The sequence below is a fragment of the Copadichromis virginalis genome, linkage group LG1 (assembly GCF_057382275.1).
Source record: "Copadichromis virginalis isolate Kocher_CV1m ecotype Utaka linkage group LG1, C_Virginalis_male_GT1.1, whole genome shotgun sequence".
Taxonomy (NCBI): domain Eukaryota; kingdom Metazoa; phylum Chordata; class Actinopteri; order Cichliformes; family Cichlidae; genus Copadichromis; species Copadichromis virginalis.
In genome coordinates, this window is record NC_140618.1 from 29,320,754 (window position 1) to 29,340,902 (window position 20,149).

The 20,149-nt window shown below is 44.4% G+C and overlaps 1 protein-coding gene across 1 annotated transcript in view; it reads right to left on the bottom strand.

Annotated features, from left to right (window-relative positions):
• The window catches only part of fbn1 (fibrillin 1), a 64,168-nt gene extending 52,582 nt beyond the window's left edge, over positions 1-11,586 (bottom strand). The window contains exons 1-6 of the mRNA XM_085458222.1: positions 11,262-11,586; positions 10,803-11,078; positions 8,850-8,932; positions 7,971-8,069; positions 7,167-7,262; positions 5,429-5,524 (exon numbers count right to left, since the gene is read on the bottom strand). Of these exons, the coding sequence (XP_085314348.1) occupies positions 5,429-5,524; positions 7,167-7,262; positions 7,971-8,069; positions 8,850-8,932; positions 10,803-10,990 (562 nt within the window). The 5' untranslated portion in view covers positions 10,991-11,078; positions 11,262-11,586. The remainder of the gene's footprint in view (positions 1-5,428; positions 5,525-7,166; positions 7,263-7,970; positions 8,070-8,849; positions 8,933-10,802; positions 11,079-11,261) is intronic.
• Positions 11,587-20,149: the final 8,563 nt, after the last annotated feature.

Below are 20,149 nucleotides of genomic sequence, written 5' to 3' on the forward strand. Positions count from 1 at the left end.
AAATTCTGCCCATGTCCCAACTCCTCATCCCCACTCCAGCCAGCGATGATCTCAAAAACACAGCAAAACTTGCAAAATGTTACTCTTGTTTTTGCCCCAGTTTGGAAAAACGTGGTGAGTAGCTGCTTTAGCTCCTTCAGTAAAGAAGTATCTTAGCTTCAAGACTTTGCGTTGACTCTGATTCGTTAGCTCTTTAGTGTTTGTTTTGAGGTTTGGTTACTTTTAGAACACAATAGAAATGCTCCTTCAGTGCCCGGCGAGTTTATGCACAATAACAGCATCATCGAGAAAAGAAACGAGGGAAAGCACGACGGGAAGTGGGTAAAAGAGTTTCCTGGATTAACTCCAGGAACACATACACAAAGATATCTGCACACCTTCTCCATATCCACCCTTCCTAAGTTTTTCCCTTGCAGATGGTGTTCATTACATACACCTTACATGCTTTTATGTGTGTGTAATTTGCATATGTTTGTGAGATTTGTGCATGTGTGTGTTTCATTGCACGTGTTATGGGTCTTAATATTTGGGTGGGGCCTTCCCTAATGGCATGTCAGCAGATTTCTTCATCCTCCCTGGACTAACAAATTGAACTCAAACACACACAGACATACACACTTGGGGGTGTCAGTGAGATGCTAAGAGAGCCCCTCAGCTGATTGACCCACTTCCCTGTTGTGCTCTGGCTGCTGACTTGTTGACTGTGTAACTCACGTGTAGCACCATTTCAGGCCAGTCTTTCCCCACCGTCTCAATGGTGTCATACTGAAAGCTCGACTTTATTGCTCCACAGTTAAATGACTCTACAGCCGGAGCACGGAGCCCTGCATGCAATCACCAATTCCACATTCCAACCTTAATCATATTTGCAACGAACAAAGAACACGTTCATGTACCAGACTGCATTTCCACTGCAGTCAGCTGTGCCTGGTGGTGGGACGACTGGTCAGCAGATCGCCAGCCAGTTTAGCACACACAGCTCAGTATGTTCATGCTGAGCCATGACAACGTCATGATAACGCTACAGCCGTGAAAACCTCGAACTCCTGAGTTTAGTGACTTCTGGTCACATGACGTGTGTGGAAAGCTTGTGTTCTTGCTAATGCGATAAGATAGAGCCATAATGGGACGCAGTTCTGTAAACTACATTAAGAAAACCCTGTGGGGTGTATGTATACATGTACTTTATGCATCTGTTTGTATTTATGTGAGAGCACAATGTCTTTCTCTTGGGAGGTAATGGATTATAGCCAAGGAAATTCCAGGGAAAGTAGCTTAACCAAAAATGCCACTGAATGCATCAGCCAACTTTCTCTGCTTCACTTAATTATGACCTAATCTCTATAAATATACATTCACTGGCCACTTCATTAGGTACACCTTGCTAGTATTGGACTGGAGCCTCGTTTGCCTTCATAACTACCTGGATTTTTAGTGCAAAGTTTTAAACAATGACACCTGGTGTGGCCGTCTGCTACTGTAGTCCATTTGCTTCAAGGTTCAACATGTTGTGCATTCAAAAATGCTCTTCTGCATACCCATACTGTTGCCTTCCTGACAGCTCAAAGCAGTCTGGCTATTCTCCTTTGACCTCTGATATCAACAAGACATTTTACCCAGAGAACTGCCAGTCACTGGACCTTTTTTCTTTTTTGGACCATTCTCTGTAAACACTAGAGAGGGTTTTGCAGGAAAATCACAGTAGATCAGTAGTTTCTGATGCATGCCACATGACAAAGCCACTTACAGTGGGGCAAAAAAGTATTTAGTCAGCCACCGATTGTGCAAGTTCCCCCACCTGGGCGATCGTGGCTCAAGAGTTGGGCGTTCGCCTTGTAATCGGAAGGTTGCCGGTTCGAGCCCCGGCTTGGACAGTCTCGGTCGTTGTGTCCTTGGGCAAGACACTTCACCCGTTGCCTACTGGTGGTGGTCAGAGGGCCCGGTGGCGCCAGTGTCCGGCAGCCTCGCCTCTGTCAGTGCGCCCCAGGGTGGCTGTGGCTACAATGTAGCTTGCCATCACCAGTGTGTGAATGGGTGGATGACTGGATATGTAAAGCGCTTTGGGGTCCTTAGGGACTAGTGAAAGCGCTATATAAATACAGGCCATTTACCATTTACCTAAAATGATGACAGAGGTCAGTAATTTGCACCAGAGGTACACTCCAACTGTGAGAGACAGAATGTGAAAAAAAAAAAATCCATGAATTCACATGGTAGGATTTGTAAAGAATTTATTCGTAAATTAGGGTGGAAAATAAGTATTTGGTCACCTCAAACAAGGAAAATCTCTGGCTCTCACAGACCTGTAACGTCTTCTGTAAGAAGCTTTTCTGTCCCCCACTCGTTACCTGTATGAATGGCACCTGTTTGAACTCATCATCTGTATAAAAGACACCTGTCCACAGCCTCAAACAGTCAGACTCCAAACTCTGCCATGGCCAAGACCAAAGAGCTTTCGAAGGACACCAGGAAAAGTATTGTAGACCTGCACCAGACTGGGAAGAGTGAATCTACAATAGGCAAGCAGCTTGGTGTGAAAAAATCAACTGTGGGAGCAATCATCAGAAAATGGAAGACATACAAGACCACTGATAATCTCCCTCGATCTGGGGCTCCACGCAAGATCTCATCCCGTGGGGTCAAAATGATCATGAGAACGGTGAGCAAAGATCCCAGAACCACACGGGGGGACCTGGTGAATGACCTGCAGAGAGCTGGGACCAAAGTAACAAAGGTCACCATCAGTAACACACCACAACGGCAGGGAATCAAATCCCGCAGTGCCAGACGTGTTCCGCTGCTGAAGCCAGTGCATGTCCAGGCCCGTCTGAAGTTTGCCAGAGAGCACATGGATGATACAGCAGAGGATTGGGAGAATGTCATGTGGTCAGATGAAACCAAAGTAGAACTTTTTGGTATAAACTCAACTCGTCGTGTTTGGAGGAAGAAGAATACTGAGTTGCATCCCAAGAACACCATACCTACTGTGAAGCATGGGGGTGGAAACATCATGCTATGGGGCTGTTTTTCTGCCAAGGGGACAGGACGACTGATCCGTGTTAAGGACAGAATGAATGGGGCCATGTATCGTGAGATTTTGAGCCAAAACCTCCTTCCATCAGTGAGAACTTTGAAGATGAAACGAGGCTGGGTCTTCCAACATGACAATGATCCAAAACACACCGCCCGGGCAACAAAGGAGTGGCTCCGTAAGAAGCATTTGAAAGTCCTGGAGTGGCCTAGCCAGTCTCCAGACCTCAACCCCATAGAAAATCTGTGGCGGGAGTTGAAAGTCCGTGTTGCTCGGCGACAGCCCCAAAACATCACTGCTCTCGAGAAGATCTGCATGGAGGAATGGGCCAAAATACCAGCTACTGTGTGTGCAAACCTGGTAAAGACCTATAGTAAACGTTTGACCTCTGTTATTGCCAACAAAGGTTATGTTACAAAGTATTGAGTTGTATTTTTGTTATTGACCAAATACTTATTTTCCACCCTAATTTACGAATAAATTCTTTACAAATCCTACCATGTGGATTCATGGATTTTTTTTTTCACATTCTGTCTCTCACAGTTGAAGTGTACCTCTGGTGCAAATTACTGACCTCTGTCATCATTTTAAGTGGGGGAACTTGCACAATCGGTGGCTGACTAAATACTTTTTTGCCCCACTGTAAATCACATTTCTTCCCCATTCTGATGCTCAGTTTGAACTTCAGCAGGTCATCTTGACCATGTCTACATGCTTAAATACATTAAGTTCCTGCCATGTGATTGGCATACTAGATAGCATAATTGGGCAGCTGAATAGGTGTACCAAACAAAGTAGCTAGTGAGTGTAAAAAAAGTTACCTGAAGAAGGTTTCGGGTCAGATATCTGCCTGGCTAGACCAGAAGCCCAGAAATACTATTTAAGGCTCTATCATCAGATGATAGCCAATCAGTTCCCAGACTGGGCCGAACAAAATACCAGAAGAATAGCCAAAAAGCAAATTTATGGATTTCTATTTATTTTCTATCCACTATTTCTCACTAAAAAGTCAATCAAATAGAGGAAAAATATCATCCCACATTACCCTTAAAAGTTGAAAATACATTTTAATTCAGTGAAATACAGTTAGCTAGCTTGTAATTCTGAGCTGTTTCATTCATATCCTAAACGGACATCTTCAAAGTGCTGACAACAGTTGAAGCTAACAATAACACACAGAAAAAGATGCATATTATCAAAGAAAAGATGTAGAGATGAATTATTTTTTATTTTTCCACTATTTATACTCATCACTACAAAATCATCACTTTTATTGATTTGTTCTGGCTTTCATCATCTTAGATTTTGGCTAAACATGAACTGGCAATGGCATCAATGGATAACTCCATACAGTATATTACACTATGTTAAGAACCTGACTGAAATTGGAGGGTGGTCTCTAAGTAGTTGCCCGAAATACGCAAGTATACCTGTTTCACTCATTTAAAAATGTATCATCTCCTTGAATTCTCATCACCTTACATGGCGAATCAAACAGTTAAAAAAGTTATGGCCCCCTTCCCTCCCAGTGCATAATTATTTTGTCAGAAATAATTATATAAGACAAAACATGTTTTTTCCTTGTGCTTTTTTGTGTTTCTTGAAAAATATGACTATTGACAAGTTAATTTGTTGAAAAAAAGGCTTAATTTACATTCCTGCAAAATCTCACAAACACTCCAAAGACTCCGCAGCAAAGAGTAGAAACCCAGCAGACAAGTGTTGAGCAGCCAGATAAGTTGTTATTAGATACAGGCTAATGAACATACTAAAGTAAACCAATAGGCACATCTTCAGTTGGACTTAATTGACAGGCCTCCCAAGCATAATTAGGATCTCGGCTTCTAATCCAAATATTAGTTTTAGTAGGTCACCATTTTGACCTCTAAAGGTCGTCAGCACAAGCACAAAACACGTACACTGAAAAAATGCTCACATTTTTGTTCAAACACATTGCAGGCTGCCCTTGGTTTGCGTGTGCTTGTATACTTTGGAGACTTTGCTCACATGTGCCAGAGAGCAACCACAGGAGGTTGGGAGGTCTTCAGTTAACAAACAGCTCACATTTAGAAAGACATTACATTCCCCAAAGCGTTGTTTCAGAGCAGATGTGGAAAATAATGGTAATTTCTGAGCTTGAGCTTAAAATTCAAATGTTCCACAACAAACCACATTCCTGGAGCCGATGGCATGACTAAGCAGGAATTGCCTTCAGTCAAAAAAAAAAAACAAAAAAACACAACCACCACTCAATATCAAGTCACGTTTTTAAAGAAGCAGCACGTGTGCCTTTAAAAACTACTTCAGCAGCAGTGAGAAGTGAATGTAGAGCACAGGAACAGTTTCATGTAAAGTGAAGGAGGAAAATTCGGAGTAATGCGGTGTGGCGCTCATTACCTCGCTCGCACTGAGCTCCGGTGAAGCCGTACGTGCATACACATCTGTTGGGAGCCACGCACCTTCCTCCATTGAGACAGCCATTTTCACATACCGCTGGAGAAGAGAGAGAAATCGACAATGTCACAACAGGAGGACACCGCTGTGTAGACGGGGCCAGGATTTTGTTTTTGTAGGGTGTCACCAAATATAACTGATGCAAAGTGAAGGAATTCAGTAACACAATGATGTCACTAGTTGTGGTTAGGTGGAGCAAGAAATGAGCATCAAAAGTTTAGGCACATGCTCTTAGCTTTAAAACCATGGGAAAAAGACACCCAACCTACACACAGTGATCCTTTTCTATAGTGAAATTTAGTAAGCACAGTCATGTGAAAAAGAATATTTTCACAGGACTCATAACTCATGATTTAATACCAAATAAGCTGTATGATATTATTAGTTTCTCACATTGTTGTGTAGAATTTCTGACCCATTCTTCTTTACAGTGTTTGCTTCAGTTCATTGAGGTTTCCAGGCATCTGATTATACTTTGCTCTCTTAAGGTCCTGCAGCAATATTTTAAGGAGGCTGATATCTAGACCAGCGGTCCCCAACCCCCCGGGCCACTGACTGGTACCAGTCCATGAGTCGTTTGGTACCGAGCCATGAGAGTTGAGGCTCGGCTGTGAAATTCATGGTTTTTCAGGGTTTTTATCGTTTTAAAATAGTTACTTTTTTATCGTTTTTATCGTTAACTCGGTTTCCCTGGGTCTTTTCCCATGTGTTATGAATAAATCTTCTTTTTTTTGGTTTATTTTGTTGTATTTATCTGCGAAATCTTCAAGGCCAGTCCGTGAAAATATTGCCGGACATAAACCGGTCAGTGGCGCAAAAAAGGTTGGGGACCGCTGGTCTAGACTCTAACTGGGTCACTGCAGCACCTCAAGTGTTTTCTTTTTAAGCCATTTTATTGCACATTCAATGCTGTATACTGTCAGAATAATGATGCTTTAGCTGTCAGAGAGATGGCCTCTCATTTGACTCTAGAATACTTTGATATTCAGAGTTCATGGTCAGCTTAATGGCTGCAAGGCACCCAGGTCACAACACAAGCCCAAATCATCACCTCTCCTCTACCATGCTTCACAGTTGGTGTTAAGTGTTTGGTTTTCACCAAATGTGGCGCTGTAAATTACGGCCAAACCTCTCCATTCTGGTCGCACTTGCACAAAAAACATTATTCCAGAATTCCTTTGATTTGTTAAGATGCAAATTTTCAACCTTAATCTGTGCTGTTCTCTGACCTTGTGATTAGCTTGTCTGTCCAGTCTTGGGACGATTGTGGCGCTGTGTTAACACACATCTCAACGCTCAGAACAGAAATCTGCCAAAACCTCTGCTTCCACAGTGCTCACACTTGCTGATGATCAGTTAATCAGGTTCATTTGATTAGCAGCACCTGAGTGCTACTTATTCTCTGATTTCCCTTGAAAGCAGTAAGGCTTTTTCACATGACTATACACAGTGTTTTAATTAGACAATAAATTCTGTTCTTGCATTCATTAGCTCTTTTTTCCACCCAAATAAGAGTTGCCAGACTTGCTTCTAGAGGGCCTCAATGTTATTGACGCTAAGTTTTACTAAATAGCACTATTACAAGCTTGAGGGTAAAACAGAAACTCTAAGAAATAGAATTAAAAAGGAGGCAGATAATGATGAAGTTATTCAGAGTAATGCGTTTTATTATGAGCCTTACGTTGTCCACAGTGGTTTCCCACATAGCCCTTCTGACACAAGCACTGGTCCTCTGCACATGATCCCCCATTCATACACCGAATGTTACAGTGCTGGACTGTGGGAAGAACAAGACAAAGATACACACACATGAACACAGACCAGCGTTAGGGTTCAGTTCAGTGTATCCAAACACATGCTGCAGATTATATTTACGACATCAACAAAACTGACACTGAACCATGTTTCTTAAACGTTATGCTTCTAGATATTTCCTAAAAAAATTTATGGTGTGTAAACAGATGAGCACACCAGGTTGAAGTGCGGTGAGCTGCAAGGGAGCGACATAGAGAAGATGTTGATGGTGGACATCTTCCAAAGCATACACACTCCCAGTCGACACTTACACACACCCGTTCACAAAACCCACAGGACCGGCCGCTAGTATCAAGGATGTGATTGCAACATATATCAGTTGCTTCAGTCTTAGGCAGTTAAAAGGGATGCGTTCAGGTTCTTTGCCCTGCTATCTCATATGCTAGTACACATAAGCTGGTGCCCATTACTCATGATAAGGAGAGAAAAACAACTGATTTTTTTTAAGTGCCAAAAAATCAATTCGATTGCAATTTCTGTAATAAAAGAAAATTTATATAAGATGGCATATTTTCTGTCATCCATTACTCCTATTTGCATAAATCATAATTATCTTTGTCTATTGCCCCACTCCCATTCCAGCCACCCACATTATATATTACAAAACTAATAACACTTCAATGGAGCTGATTCAGAAGAAAGTATATGAAAATGGAGGTGAGTGAATGACCTGACTTGGATCCACAGGATGGTGCGATCTGACCATTGGGGCAGGTGCACATATTGGGTCTGGAGCAGAAACCATCTCCACATGAACTCCGGCAGATGGCTGCAAATGAGAAAATGATACTCGGTCAAAGAAAATACAAGGCCAAATAACAAAGCAACGCTCATGTCACGGCGCCAGGACTTGACTTTATTTTGCGTTCGAGAAATTCTGATGTTGTGGGTCTGCTGCTTGTCAGCCTGTCCGCTGCCGGTTTTGAATTTCAGGTTAGAATATCAGTTGTTGCAGCTAAAGCGCTGATCTTAACCTCATGCTAAACTCTCTTCTGTAATATTTCAAACACAGACCACAGTCCAAAGAAGGCCAAATCTTTCTTTTTGCCCTGATCGTGCTTTACTTGTAGAAGCTGACTTGGCAACGTTGCTGAGCTATTTTCTTCTGTGAGTTTTGTTACCATAAATGTTATGTGTTTTCAGTTGGTGTCGTCTGTGTTGCTCTGTTGTTCTCTTTCCCACAGACTTTTGTTGGCATGGTCCACTTCCCCCCCAGCTCCCATCAGGTAGAGTCCAGCCAATGAACCCTACTCCATGAACCCCACTGCTAAACAATGTCATTAGAGCTGCGACCGGCATCCAGCCAGCGCTGCAATCACACAGCTTCTCAGACTCTCTTGTCTACTAAGTGAGTGAAGGCAGGTGAAGTTTGACAGAGCAAAATGTGGAGTCAATACAATTAATGACAAAGTATACCTGAAGTAACCACAGCCAGAGAAATAGACCAAATAAATTTTGGATAAAATAAATAAAAACTGAAATTTATGGCAAAAATTGATTTAAAATTGACAATGAGAAGTGCAAGTAGACTAATAGAGGTGATACTCACGAACAATGCACTGATTTCCTCCAGTCAGAGTCTTCCAACCTGGGCAGCAGTAGGCGTTGTTTCTTGAGCCGCACACATTTGGGCTGCAGACGATCAAAAAGTGATGATCCATGTCAAAAAAACTCAAGTATTTTCAAGACAAGTCCTTTAATTAAGATATATATCGAAGATCTGTCCAAGTGGGCTTGAAATTTGGCACACCAAACACTAATTACTCTATATTACTTACTCGTCTACATATTATTGAAACTGATGGTCTGTTTCTTGAAGCTTTTAAAACAGGTGGCAGGAATAATGGCACACTGCTCATGGACACTTTAATAGAATGGTAGTTGGGATCTGTCTGTGTTGTCCAAGCACAGCATCCATATTTTGTTAAATACACAAACACTGAGACCCTCCCAAAAATACTAACAATCAGGCATAGTGATAGATCAGGTGAGCCACAAAGTAAAGATAACCTGTAATCCCTGCTGATCACCTGATGAGCTGATCTGAAAGTCCACTGCACCTATACACAAGGCTCAACATAGTTTGTAGACTTTCACTTGGTAAAAACCACACAGAGTGAACTATTTATGCTTCTTTAGCCCAGAAACAGTAGCTGCACATCTGCAAGCTGCAAGCTGCTTTGCAACCCACCTTCATCTCGACTTCTCATTGTCACCCCGTTTCTCACTTAATACCAAATTCTTTGTCACCATGTGCCAGTAATAAGCCATGTATTACTGTAGAAGTAAATGACAATCTTAATCACAATCTTTTGTATGTACAAAGGAACTGCCTGAATCATATCCTAACAGTCCTCAAAAAAAAAAACCACAAGCTGTCCATTGCTTTTACTTAGAAAGTTCTTGTGTGTGCCTGTGGTTCCCAAGCTTTTTTCACATGGATCTGATGTTCCCTTGCACAAATGACAGAACTAATTCTTTCATTTCTTAACTTTTTAAGTATCGAATAAAGCTGTCTGGTGTTCGTGTGTAAAACAATGTAGGGAACCACTGGAATATGCTATGATGTGAGCACAGCCACTATAAGAAATTTACTGCACCTGTACACAAAAATGTTTTATCTGACATGAAAGTGAACACCTAGTCCGTCCTCCCACCTACAGATGTTGAGCAGGTCGACATATGTGAACTTATAATCACTTTGCATACATTGACCAAGGGGTCAGTATATACATAATGTACACTGTAACTCAAACCAGACAATTGAAGCCATTTGGATGTTGGAAACAGTGGTAAGTCTGCATGACACAGTATGCAGCCTGTATGCACTTCCTGCACTGAACCCAGATGTTCAGATAGATTAACTTAAAGCATGTCAAATAAAAATGCCTGTGGAGAATGCTCATTGAGTTGTGTGACCTTCATCAGCTGTTTGCTGTCATCACTGAACACAAACGTTCTTTCTTTTCTGCATTGGTTTCCTCCTGTCTGTCTTTCCTTTCTGTCGCTCTCTCTTTCTCTCACACACACACACACACACACACACACACACACACACACACACACACACACACACACACAAAACCTCTCCAGCAGTGACCCACTGTGTACAGCTGCAGATGTGATTTATCCACAACTGGGGTGTGGTGTTTTTGGCTAGAAAGAGGATTAGGCTGTTACTCTCTTTCTTTCTCTCTCCCCCTCTCTCTCTCTCTCTGCCACAGCCACACGGCCAATGGCCTCCTTTGTTTGGATGTAATTTATTATTGCAGTCAGCAGGAATGTGATATTCTTGCCAGTATTTAATTACTAAACCTTTTCTCCAAACTTCCCATCACAGACAATGTCACTCATGGGTCCCAGTCTGCCTTTTTAAAAATACACAAAATCACACACACACACACACACCAATTAACATGTGAGGACAGACACCTGCTCCAAGTTTAAAAGAAAAGAAAAGATTTCCAAAACTGACTTTGCCGGATTATTAGAACCACATTACCCTCTGAGGACGTCCGTCCCTCCCCTCCTCTTGGCCCTACTGGCTCTGGTGTCGGTCTGCTTCGTCGCCAACTCAGTGATTTCGGTATCTGCCACCTCTGCTGCGTCTTTAGCCTCGGCACAGAGCGACAGTAAAGCCACAGTCACGGCCAACTGCAGCAGCCGTCCTCCACGCTTAATTTCTGTCATTTCCACTCTCAAGTGTACGACTTCAGTGAAGAAAAATCACCTTATGTAGTTTCCCAGCCCCGTCGACCTCTCCTGTCTGGAGTCAAAGCTGCACAACAATAAATGCAGGAGGGGAAAAAACATTTTGAAAGGAGACAGTGGAGACTGCAAGAAATCGTGGGCAAAAAACCAAATAAAAAACACTCTGCTGTTGTCACTGGGTTGGTGGTGATAGGTTTGCAAAAGCATGCAAAAAAAAAATAAAAAAATGTATCACCAGCCAATTCCTTACCTTGTCTCCCGAATAGGAGATTCGCTTGGGACTCGACAGAGGACTGTCTGCACTTTGACTTGCAGGTAAAAAACAAAACAAAACAAAAACAATAAAAAACAAAAAACAAAAAAACGTGTAGGAGCAAACTGTGGAAAAGAAAAAAAAAGCCACTGAAAACCGTCGCTTAGGCTCCTAGGCTATAAATAGATGCAACTTTTGAAGTCTGCCCGAGCGCATCCAATTGTGCGTGAATTGTGCACAGATAAGTTAGCTGATGCATTCCAGAGGATGAGAATGGTAAAACTCACTGCGTCTCTCCTTTCCAGCTGAGGTCTTTCCTCATCCCTGCTCAGCTCAACTTTCCCCAAACTCCCCCCTTCCGTGCCCTGCTCTCGCGATACAATAAAAATCTTGAGTTTAAAAATGCACTTTAAGCCGCGGACCTTCAGCATGCAGCGACACTATAACGACAGAGTCAGCCCAGAAAAAACCGGGAGGATGAAGACGTTTATATGTTTGTTTAAAGTCTGAATAATATAAATAACATGTCTTTTTTTTCATCTTTGAAACCAGTACACCTGCTCCTCCTTTGTTTAAACGTGGTGACACAGAACAGTTCCAAACGATAATCAGACGAACCATTCTCTCCAGTAGTTATAAATATTAAAGAAATGTAATTTCTTTCGCTCATCCCCTCAAAAAATAAAAAAGTCACTGTTATTCCTCTTGATATATGTCCGGTGGATATTTACACTGTCCATATTTGAGGAATTTTGTCCAGTCCAGTGATAGTTTTCACACGCATTGCTTCATGTCTGCAGCCACACCCAGCAAATATAGAGTCAAACTTGCTCCTCGCTCCAGTCTGCTATCCCTCTAAAACCAAGAAGAACAAAAAAGGTTTTTGACACAGTATAGGCTATGTGTTCCATTGCATTGGCTTTCATCGCTGTCTTTTTTCCTTCTATTATGCGCATTCTCCTTTCACACGAGTCTGAGCACAGCCCAGTCTTACACATTCGTTTTGCATTTTAGATTTTATAGCTTGAACGAAGCCTCATGAAATCACCACAGAAAGTTGCCATTGCCAGGTTGAGACAACACACTAAATTCTCCGTGTTTTATGTAACCCTTTGTCCATTTTTCACCTCCCTCTGTAAAGACGTTGATGACAACTTGCTTCAGCTGCTCCAACAGGTGTCCCACCTTATGTGGAGTTGATCTGCATTACAGTTTATATCAGCTTCCACAGCTATTCTTTTCTTTGACACTCAGGTTGAGGCACGCATCTCCATTAGGCCTGCTGACATCTCCAGTTGGATGTCTGGCCACCAACTCAAACTTAGTCTCAACAATGCTGTGCTGCTTTTTCTTTACTCTGGAAAGTCCTGCCCTCTGCAAGGCCTCTTCATCACTGCGTACAAGACCACGTTTGCTCCTGAGCGGACTGCCAAGAATCTGCGTCTGCCTCAAGACGACCAACTGTGAGGCAGCTCCCCGAGAGCAGGTTTGGTCTTGTGTGTTTGAAGCCGTATGCTGCTGCAAAGTCTGTAAAGATTTGACCTGAATACTGTGGCCCATTATCAGACATGAGGACCTCTGGGATGCCATGACGGGCAAAGAAAGATTTCAGGTGAGTAATGACGTCGTTTGATTTTGTCCTGTTTAACAAAGCAATCTCAACAAATCTAGAGTGATAGTCAACAGCGAGAAGGTAAGTTTTCCCTCCCAGCTCGAAAAGATCTGTGCCCACTCTCTGCCATGGGCGGGCAGGGTATTCTGTTGGCATGAGTGGCTCACTGTTATTGTGTCTTTCTTGAATACACGTTTTGCACTTGAGCACCATCTCAGAGATTTGTTGACTCAGCCTGGGCCACCACACTGTTTGGCGTGCACGAGCTTTACATTTTACAACACCTTGATGTCCTTCGTGTAGTTTTTCCAGCACCTCGTTTCTCATTGCTGAAGGAATGACAAGCCGTGTGTCTTTTAACAAAAGGCCGTCTTCAACAGTGAGCGTGGCTCGGTCAGGCCAGTAATTTCGCAGTAAAGGCTCTTGTTTTGCATGTTCTGGCCAGCCTTCGGTGCACATGTCTATGACGCGAGCACACACACTGTCGCTTTTCAGTTGTTCCTTCAGTGTTTGCATATAAGATGAACTGACAGGCATGTTTGCTACAATACTGTCGACATATATGTCTGTGCTTTCCATTAGCTCTTTGTCTGACAGGTTCATTGGTTTTTTCAGAGGTGAGCGGGACAAAGTATCTGCTGTCCAGAGCGATTTCCCTGGGGCGTACTGCACAGTGTACGAGTAACGCATGAGTCTCATTCTGAATCGCTGGATCCTGGGTGGCAAGAGATCCAGAGCTTGTCCTCCCAGTAAGGAAACGAGAGGTTTGTGGTCCGTTTCAAGACAAAAATGTTTACCAATCAGGAAATCACGAAAACGCTCACACGCCCATGTAGATGCCAGTGCCTCTTTTTCCACTTGTGCGTATCGTTGTTCTGTAGGAAAAAGGGACCTCGATGCATACGCCACTGGTCGCCATCCTTCTTCCCACAGCTGCAAAAGAACACCTCCGAGACCATAGGATGAAGCATCTGCTGATACTTTAATGTCTCTGTTGGGGTCATACATTGCGAGCACTGGGGGTGAGGTCAGGGCATCTCGTAATGTTTTGAAAGCTCTCACTTGGTCAGTTCCCCAATACCATGCGTTCTTTTTGGAAAGAAGATCTCGCAGGGCTTTGTCTTTTTCAGCTAAATGGGGGATGAACTTGCCCACTTGATTCACCATGCCCAGAAAACTGCGCAACTCTGACACATTAGTTGGCTCTGTCATTTCTGTAATTGCCTCCGTTTTCTTCGGGTCAGGACTGATTCCTGTATCCGCTATGATGTGACCCAAGAAAGCAACCTTGCTCTGGGAGAGCTCGCATTTTTCAACATTCAGCGTTATGCCTGCTTTTTCCAGTCTTTGCAGTGTAGCATGTGTAACAGAGTTAGAAAATAGCTTAATGAATTTCCTCAAAATTGATGTGCTTTGTGAATAGTTGGAGCCACCTGGTGGACAAACACAGCAACTGCAACTGTTAAGGTTCCAAGTTGCTGCACAGCGCATGCCTCAGCAAAGGAAAAAAACTCCCAAGCTGGTGGTAGGTGCTAGTGAGCGATACTGTTGTCAATTTTGTAATTGTATTAATGAAAACACCCTCATAGTGGTAATTGTCAACATGCATTTTGATTGTAAGCAGTACTAGCATGTATCCCGAAAGTTACAGGCATTTTGATGCATGGGTAGTAACTTTATTCACGAGTAGCATTTTTAGTTAGCATGCTAAGCTAATACTCGTTAGCTAGTCGGGTGCTTTTTGACTTGCACTCAGCTCTAATGCTTCTCTATGAGATTGTGATTGTTCTAATTCTTTTTAACAGAACTGAATGTTGCAGTTGCTTTGCAGATTGTTAATGAAGACTGTGTGCTGTTTTCTTTGTACCAGGTAGGCGCTGTTAAGTATAAGTTTTAATTGATGCTGTTGTATAGGAAAAAAAATGATGAACAATGATGATTGTTTTATAATAGAAAAGCTGTTTTTATATGTTATTGTTGTTGTTGGTTAGGAAAAAGGAGAAAAATAAATAAATAATATTGCTACTATACGATCACAAGTTTGGTTTCAGCTAGAACTTTTAAAATAAAGATTTTGTTGATGTTGTGTTGTATAAATATATCTTAGTCATTTGTTAAGTGTTATGTTTGGAAAAGGAAAAAGGAAAAAAACTCCCAAGCTGGTGAACTGAATGTTGCAGTTGCTTTGCAGATTGTTAATGAAGACTGTGTGCTGTTTTCTTTGTACCAGTTGCCAGAATAAAGAGGGAGCCCAGAGTAAGGGCAAGTCCAGCGTTGCAGTGCCGTCCTTTCTACATGGGCATATCACACCACTTGCACAATAGACTCTCAGAACAGCAACAGCTACATTGGTGCCGTGACTCTGTGATTTGAGATCAACTTGATGCAGATCTCCAACCCAGGTTGCAGTGTATTGTGCTTAAAGATTCATCCTTTGCTCGTCTTGGACTGTGAATTACGTTGAGGTACTGGACTGTTTGTTCTTTGATTTGATGGGACTCTCTCCGGACTGCTTGTGCTGACACCTGCAACTCTGAATATTTGTTATTGTCTACGTTTTGTTTTGTTTTGTTTTGTTTTTCTTGCTTTTCCTTTTTTTTTCTGTTTATATGCTAATATGGCAAGCAAATTCCAGCTGAGTGATATATGTGAAAATGTTCTCTCCTCTGTTGGGCGGGGTAGAGGTGCAGCACGTGCTCATTTACTGTCACATGGGTCAGTTGGGAGGGATGAGGGAGCTTCACCTGTGTTGCCTGGGAGGGTTGGAGCCTTTGGGTCGGATTTAGATCCGGATGAGTCTCCCGTGGGGCAATTTTTGCGGGGCGAAGCACGTCACTCCACTCCCGGTGATGGGAATGACACATTAAACCAGTTTAGTGACATGATCTTTCAACTTGGTTCACAGATAGGTGAATCTATTGCGGCCAGACTTATGTCTAGTGGAGCTGTTGGTGATGTCGACCGAAATAATGCTCACTCACATAACCAGACTTCACATTCGGGTGGCGATACGAATACACCTAGTGAAAACACTCAATTCAGTGTTATTGTAAAATCCGACAGGGAACCTGTCATTTTCAGGGGTGATGGTACAGACAAGTACACAGTGACTGAATGGGTTGAGTTGATGAAATCATACATCAGGAAGCAGAGTCTTGATGTGTCGTTGCAGACAGAGGAGGTGATGGGGAGGCTAATGGGGAAGGCCAGGGATGTAGTTAAGATAGGCTTGAGAAGTGATCCTGCGCTTATTACTTCCTGCGCCCCTGATGTCATATTCAACATGCTGATAAGGTACTTCAGCAGCACTTCCTCTTGCCTACCCCTGCAGGACTTCTACTCAACTCTGCCTTCTCACAGGGAGAATCCTGTTGATTACTGGATACGCCTCAACAAGGCTGCTGATATGGCTGAGGAAGGTTTGAAGCGTCAAGGCAGGCGAATGGAGGACATTGGTGGTGAGATCGCTAAAATGTTTGTGAAACACTGCCCAGATCCTGAGCTCGCATCTGTGTTTAAGTACAAACAGATACATGAGTGGACGTGCAAGGAGATTCAGGAGAGGATAGATGAGTATCGGCGCAAGAGGGTGTCTTCTGTGAGAGTGCGCGTGGTTGAGGCCCATGCAGCAGCGCTAATTCGTGATGACACGCGTGTTGAGCTCTTGAATAACGATGACAGGAAGTCTTCTGGTGTTGACGCGCTTCCTATGTCACCCCCATCACCTGGGGTAGGACCCTCTGTCTCACCCTCTCCTCTCTTGTCCCAGACGCAGCAGATGTTTCTTGCTCCAAGCTGTCCCACTGTTCCTCCTCTATTGTCACAGGATGGGGAACGGAATCCGACGACCTCAACTCAGAATAGATGCCAGACTATTCCCCTGCATTACCAGAAGCAGTCTGCCCTCCCTGCTCCTGAGCAGCAGTTCCCCCACTGTCAGCAGCCCAGCGACAATGCTGTGCTTGGTGAGATGATGTCGATGCTCAGGGAGCTGTTGAATAAAGCGAAGGCTGGGGATGGACATTCCCCCTCACGGCAGGGTGGCAGACGAGTACAGAATCGGGCCCCTTTGTTCAATGGCAGGAGCTGTCAGGTCTGTAATAAGGAGGACCACACTACACAGTCCCATTGCCGCTTTGCCCGACTCTGTTTCACATGCTTTCAGCCCGGTCACACACGTCGCTCGTGTGCCAATGGGGCCTCTACGGGTGACAATGCCCAGGGAAACTAGACGACCTGTGCTTTGAGGGAGGCTGTACAGGTCATGAAGAACACTCCCACACACATGATGCAGCAGAACTGTATGACAATGTAAAGGACTTAGACAAGTCTGAGAGAGTTATTTTTCAGGACACACAGAGAATCAGCAGCAGTGACAGCCTGTTCTACACTCCTGTTACAATCGGAGGCAAGTCATCCCTTGGTGCTATGTTGGATAGTGGTTCAATGGCCTGTTCTTTGAGTGAAGTAGCGCTGCAGAGGCTTGCTGCTGCTGGTGCTATTGATTTGAGAAATCAGGGGGCACCCACTGTTGTTTTTGTTGGCTGTGGTGGTGTACGAGTGAAGCCTAAATCAGTGGTGGAGCTTGACATGGAAGTGTATGGGTGTCGTATCTTGGTTCCAACCTTTGTTGTTGAGAATCAACAAGATGACTTAATAGTTGGCTCGAATGTCATCAGACATTTAATCCGTCAGTTCAAGAAAGATGCAAGCTACTGGGAGGCAGTTTCGATGTCGCGTTCAGGGCATCAGGAACTTGAACAGTTCCTCTCTCTGCTTGCTGGCCTGGAACGCTGGTCTGGTACTGAGATACCAGACAAAGTGGGCACAGTCAGGTGCAACAGGGCTGTCACCCTGCCAGGTAACAGTGAGTTTCTTGTATGGGGGAAACTTCCGAAAGATGTTAAGATATCTTCCGGCTCTACTGTAGTTACTGAGCCAACCACCTCTCGCTCTGCACCCAGGGGCATCATGGTCGCTAGAGTGGTGACTCCTCTCTGGGGAGACAGGTGGGTCCCACTCAAGCTCCTTAATGTCACAGACAACCCTGTTATTCTGCGGAGGAATGCCAAGCTTGCTGATGTCTACACCTGCCTTGCATTGGAGGATATGGAGGTTCCAGAGCTCAGTCAACAGTCTACTCGTACAGAGCCCACTGGGACATCTGTACCCACAGTGGATGTTGGTACTGTACAGGAGAGGCTGGACCGTGTTGGCCTGGGTGACCTGGACCTGAAATCCTGTGATGTGTCATCGGACTGGCAAGAAAAGTTGGCTGACCTTGTGGTCAATTATCAAGATGTCTTTTCTCGCCATCATCTGGACTGTGGTGAGGCTAAGGGCTTTGTACACAGGATTCGACTGACAGATGACAGGCCATTTCGTCTCCCCTACAGGCGTGTGCCTCCTGCCGAATACCACAAGCTCCGCCAGGTTCTTAACGAGATGGAGGAGAGAGACATAATCAGGAAGTCTACTAGCGAGTTTGCCTCACCTCTTGTCCTTGTGTGGAAGAGAAATGGCGACTTGTGAGTGTGCACCAATTTTCGATGGCTCAACAGGCGGACGCTAAAGGACGCTCATCCCCTGCCACATCAAGCTGATTGCTTGGCAGCCCTTGGTGGCAATGCGTTTTTTAGCACGATGGACTTGACTTCTGGCTTCTATAACATGCCGCTACATGAGGAGGATCGCAAATACTCTGCATTCACAACACCCATGGGTTTGTACGAGTATAACCGCCTCCCTCAGGGTTTGTGCAACAGCCCAGCCAGCTTCATGAGAATGATGACCTGCATTTTTGGCGATCAAAATTTCCTCAGCCTGCTGTGCTACCTTGATGACCTGTTGGTCTTTGCACCATCTGAGCAGTTGGCTTTGGAGAGATTGGAAATGGTTTTCAGCCGACTTCGCCAACACAACCTGAAATTGGCCCCAAAGAAGTGCTGGCTTCTCAGGAGGACGATGAAATTCCTCGGGCACATCATTAATGAGTCTGGTGTGTCCACAGATCCTGCTAAGGTCGAGGCTGTCAGCAATATGACCATTGCGGACCTAATGGAGCCTGATGGGATCACCCCGTCACAGTCCCGTGGTCAGATCATTTCTGGGGATGGTGAACTATTACCAGCATTTTGTGCCCAATTGCTCTGCCTTGGCAAGGCCCCTCTTTGACCTTCTGTCTGGCCAGAAGCAGAAGCGCAAGGGGCGGGCACGTGTGAGCCGTGCTATGCAATCTCGGAAGCTGACACCTACTGACTGGACACATGATCATCAACAGTCATTTGAGGATCTGAAGGCTGCTTTGGTGTCCTCAGTAGTTTTGGCCCATCCTGACTTTGCTCGCCCTTTTGTCTTGTCCACCGACGCCTCCTTGGATGGGCTGGGAGCAGTTCTTTCACAAGTTCAGGAAGGTGATTTTGTGGCTAGACCAGTTGCATTTGCCAGTAAATCCCTTTCCCGTGCCCAGCGTAAGTACCCTGCTCATCGCCTTGAATTCCTTGCGTTGAAATGGTCTGTGTGTGACAAGTTCAGCCACTGGCTCAAGGGACATGCCTTCACGGTGTGGACTGATAATAATCCACTTACACACATTATGACTAAACCTCATCTGGACGCCTGTGAGCAGCGGTGGGTGGCGAAGCTGGCATCTTACGAGTTTGATATCAAATATGTCCCTGGTTCTAAGAACATTGTCGCAGATGCACTAAGCCGTCGACCGTTTGTGAAGTTGGCTGTCGGAGAGAGGTTGCTCTGCTGTCCCTATAGCAACCTAGTTGGAGAAGCTCTTCCCATCTCTGTTGGCTCAGTACAGGAGGCATTTCGACAGTCGAACTCCAGTCGACATCTCTTCGATGGCCAGGTCGAGGAGGAGCCTAATGTGTCGGTGCATGCTAAGAACCAGTCCTTGACTAAAGAAGAGGTCTCTGCCATCTTTGAGACACATACCCTTTGGGAGTCGGGTGCCAGAACGCGTGCTGTTGACATCCTCCAACAGCTTCCACAGCTACTTCTCCCTGCAACGGATGCTCAACCTGTGTTCTCTGAGGGTGAGCTTCGTGAGGGGCAGTTGAGGGATCCTGTCCTCTCCAGAGTGCTGTACTTTGTGGAACGTGGCCGTCGACCTTCCCGGAAGGAAAGATCCAGTGAGTGTGCCATGGTCATTAGGTACCTTAAACACTGGGACAAACTGACGATGTGTAATGGTGTCCTTTACAGAGTATCTAGGGATCAGGTCTCCAAGAAGAAGAGATACCAATTTGCTGTTCCTGAT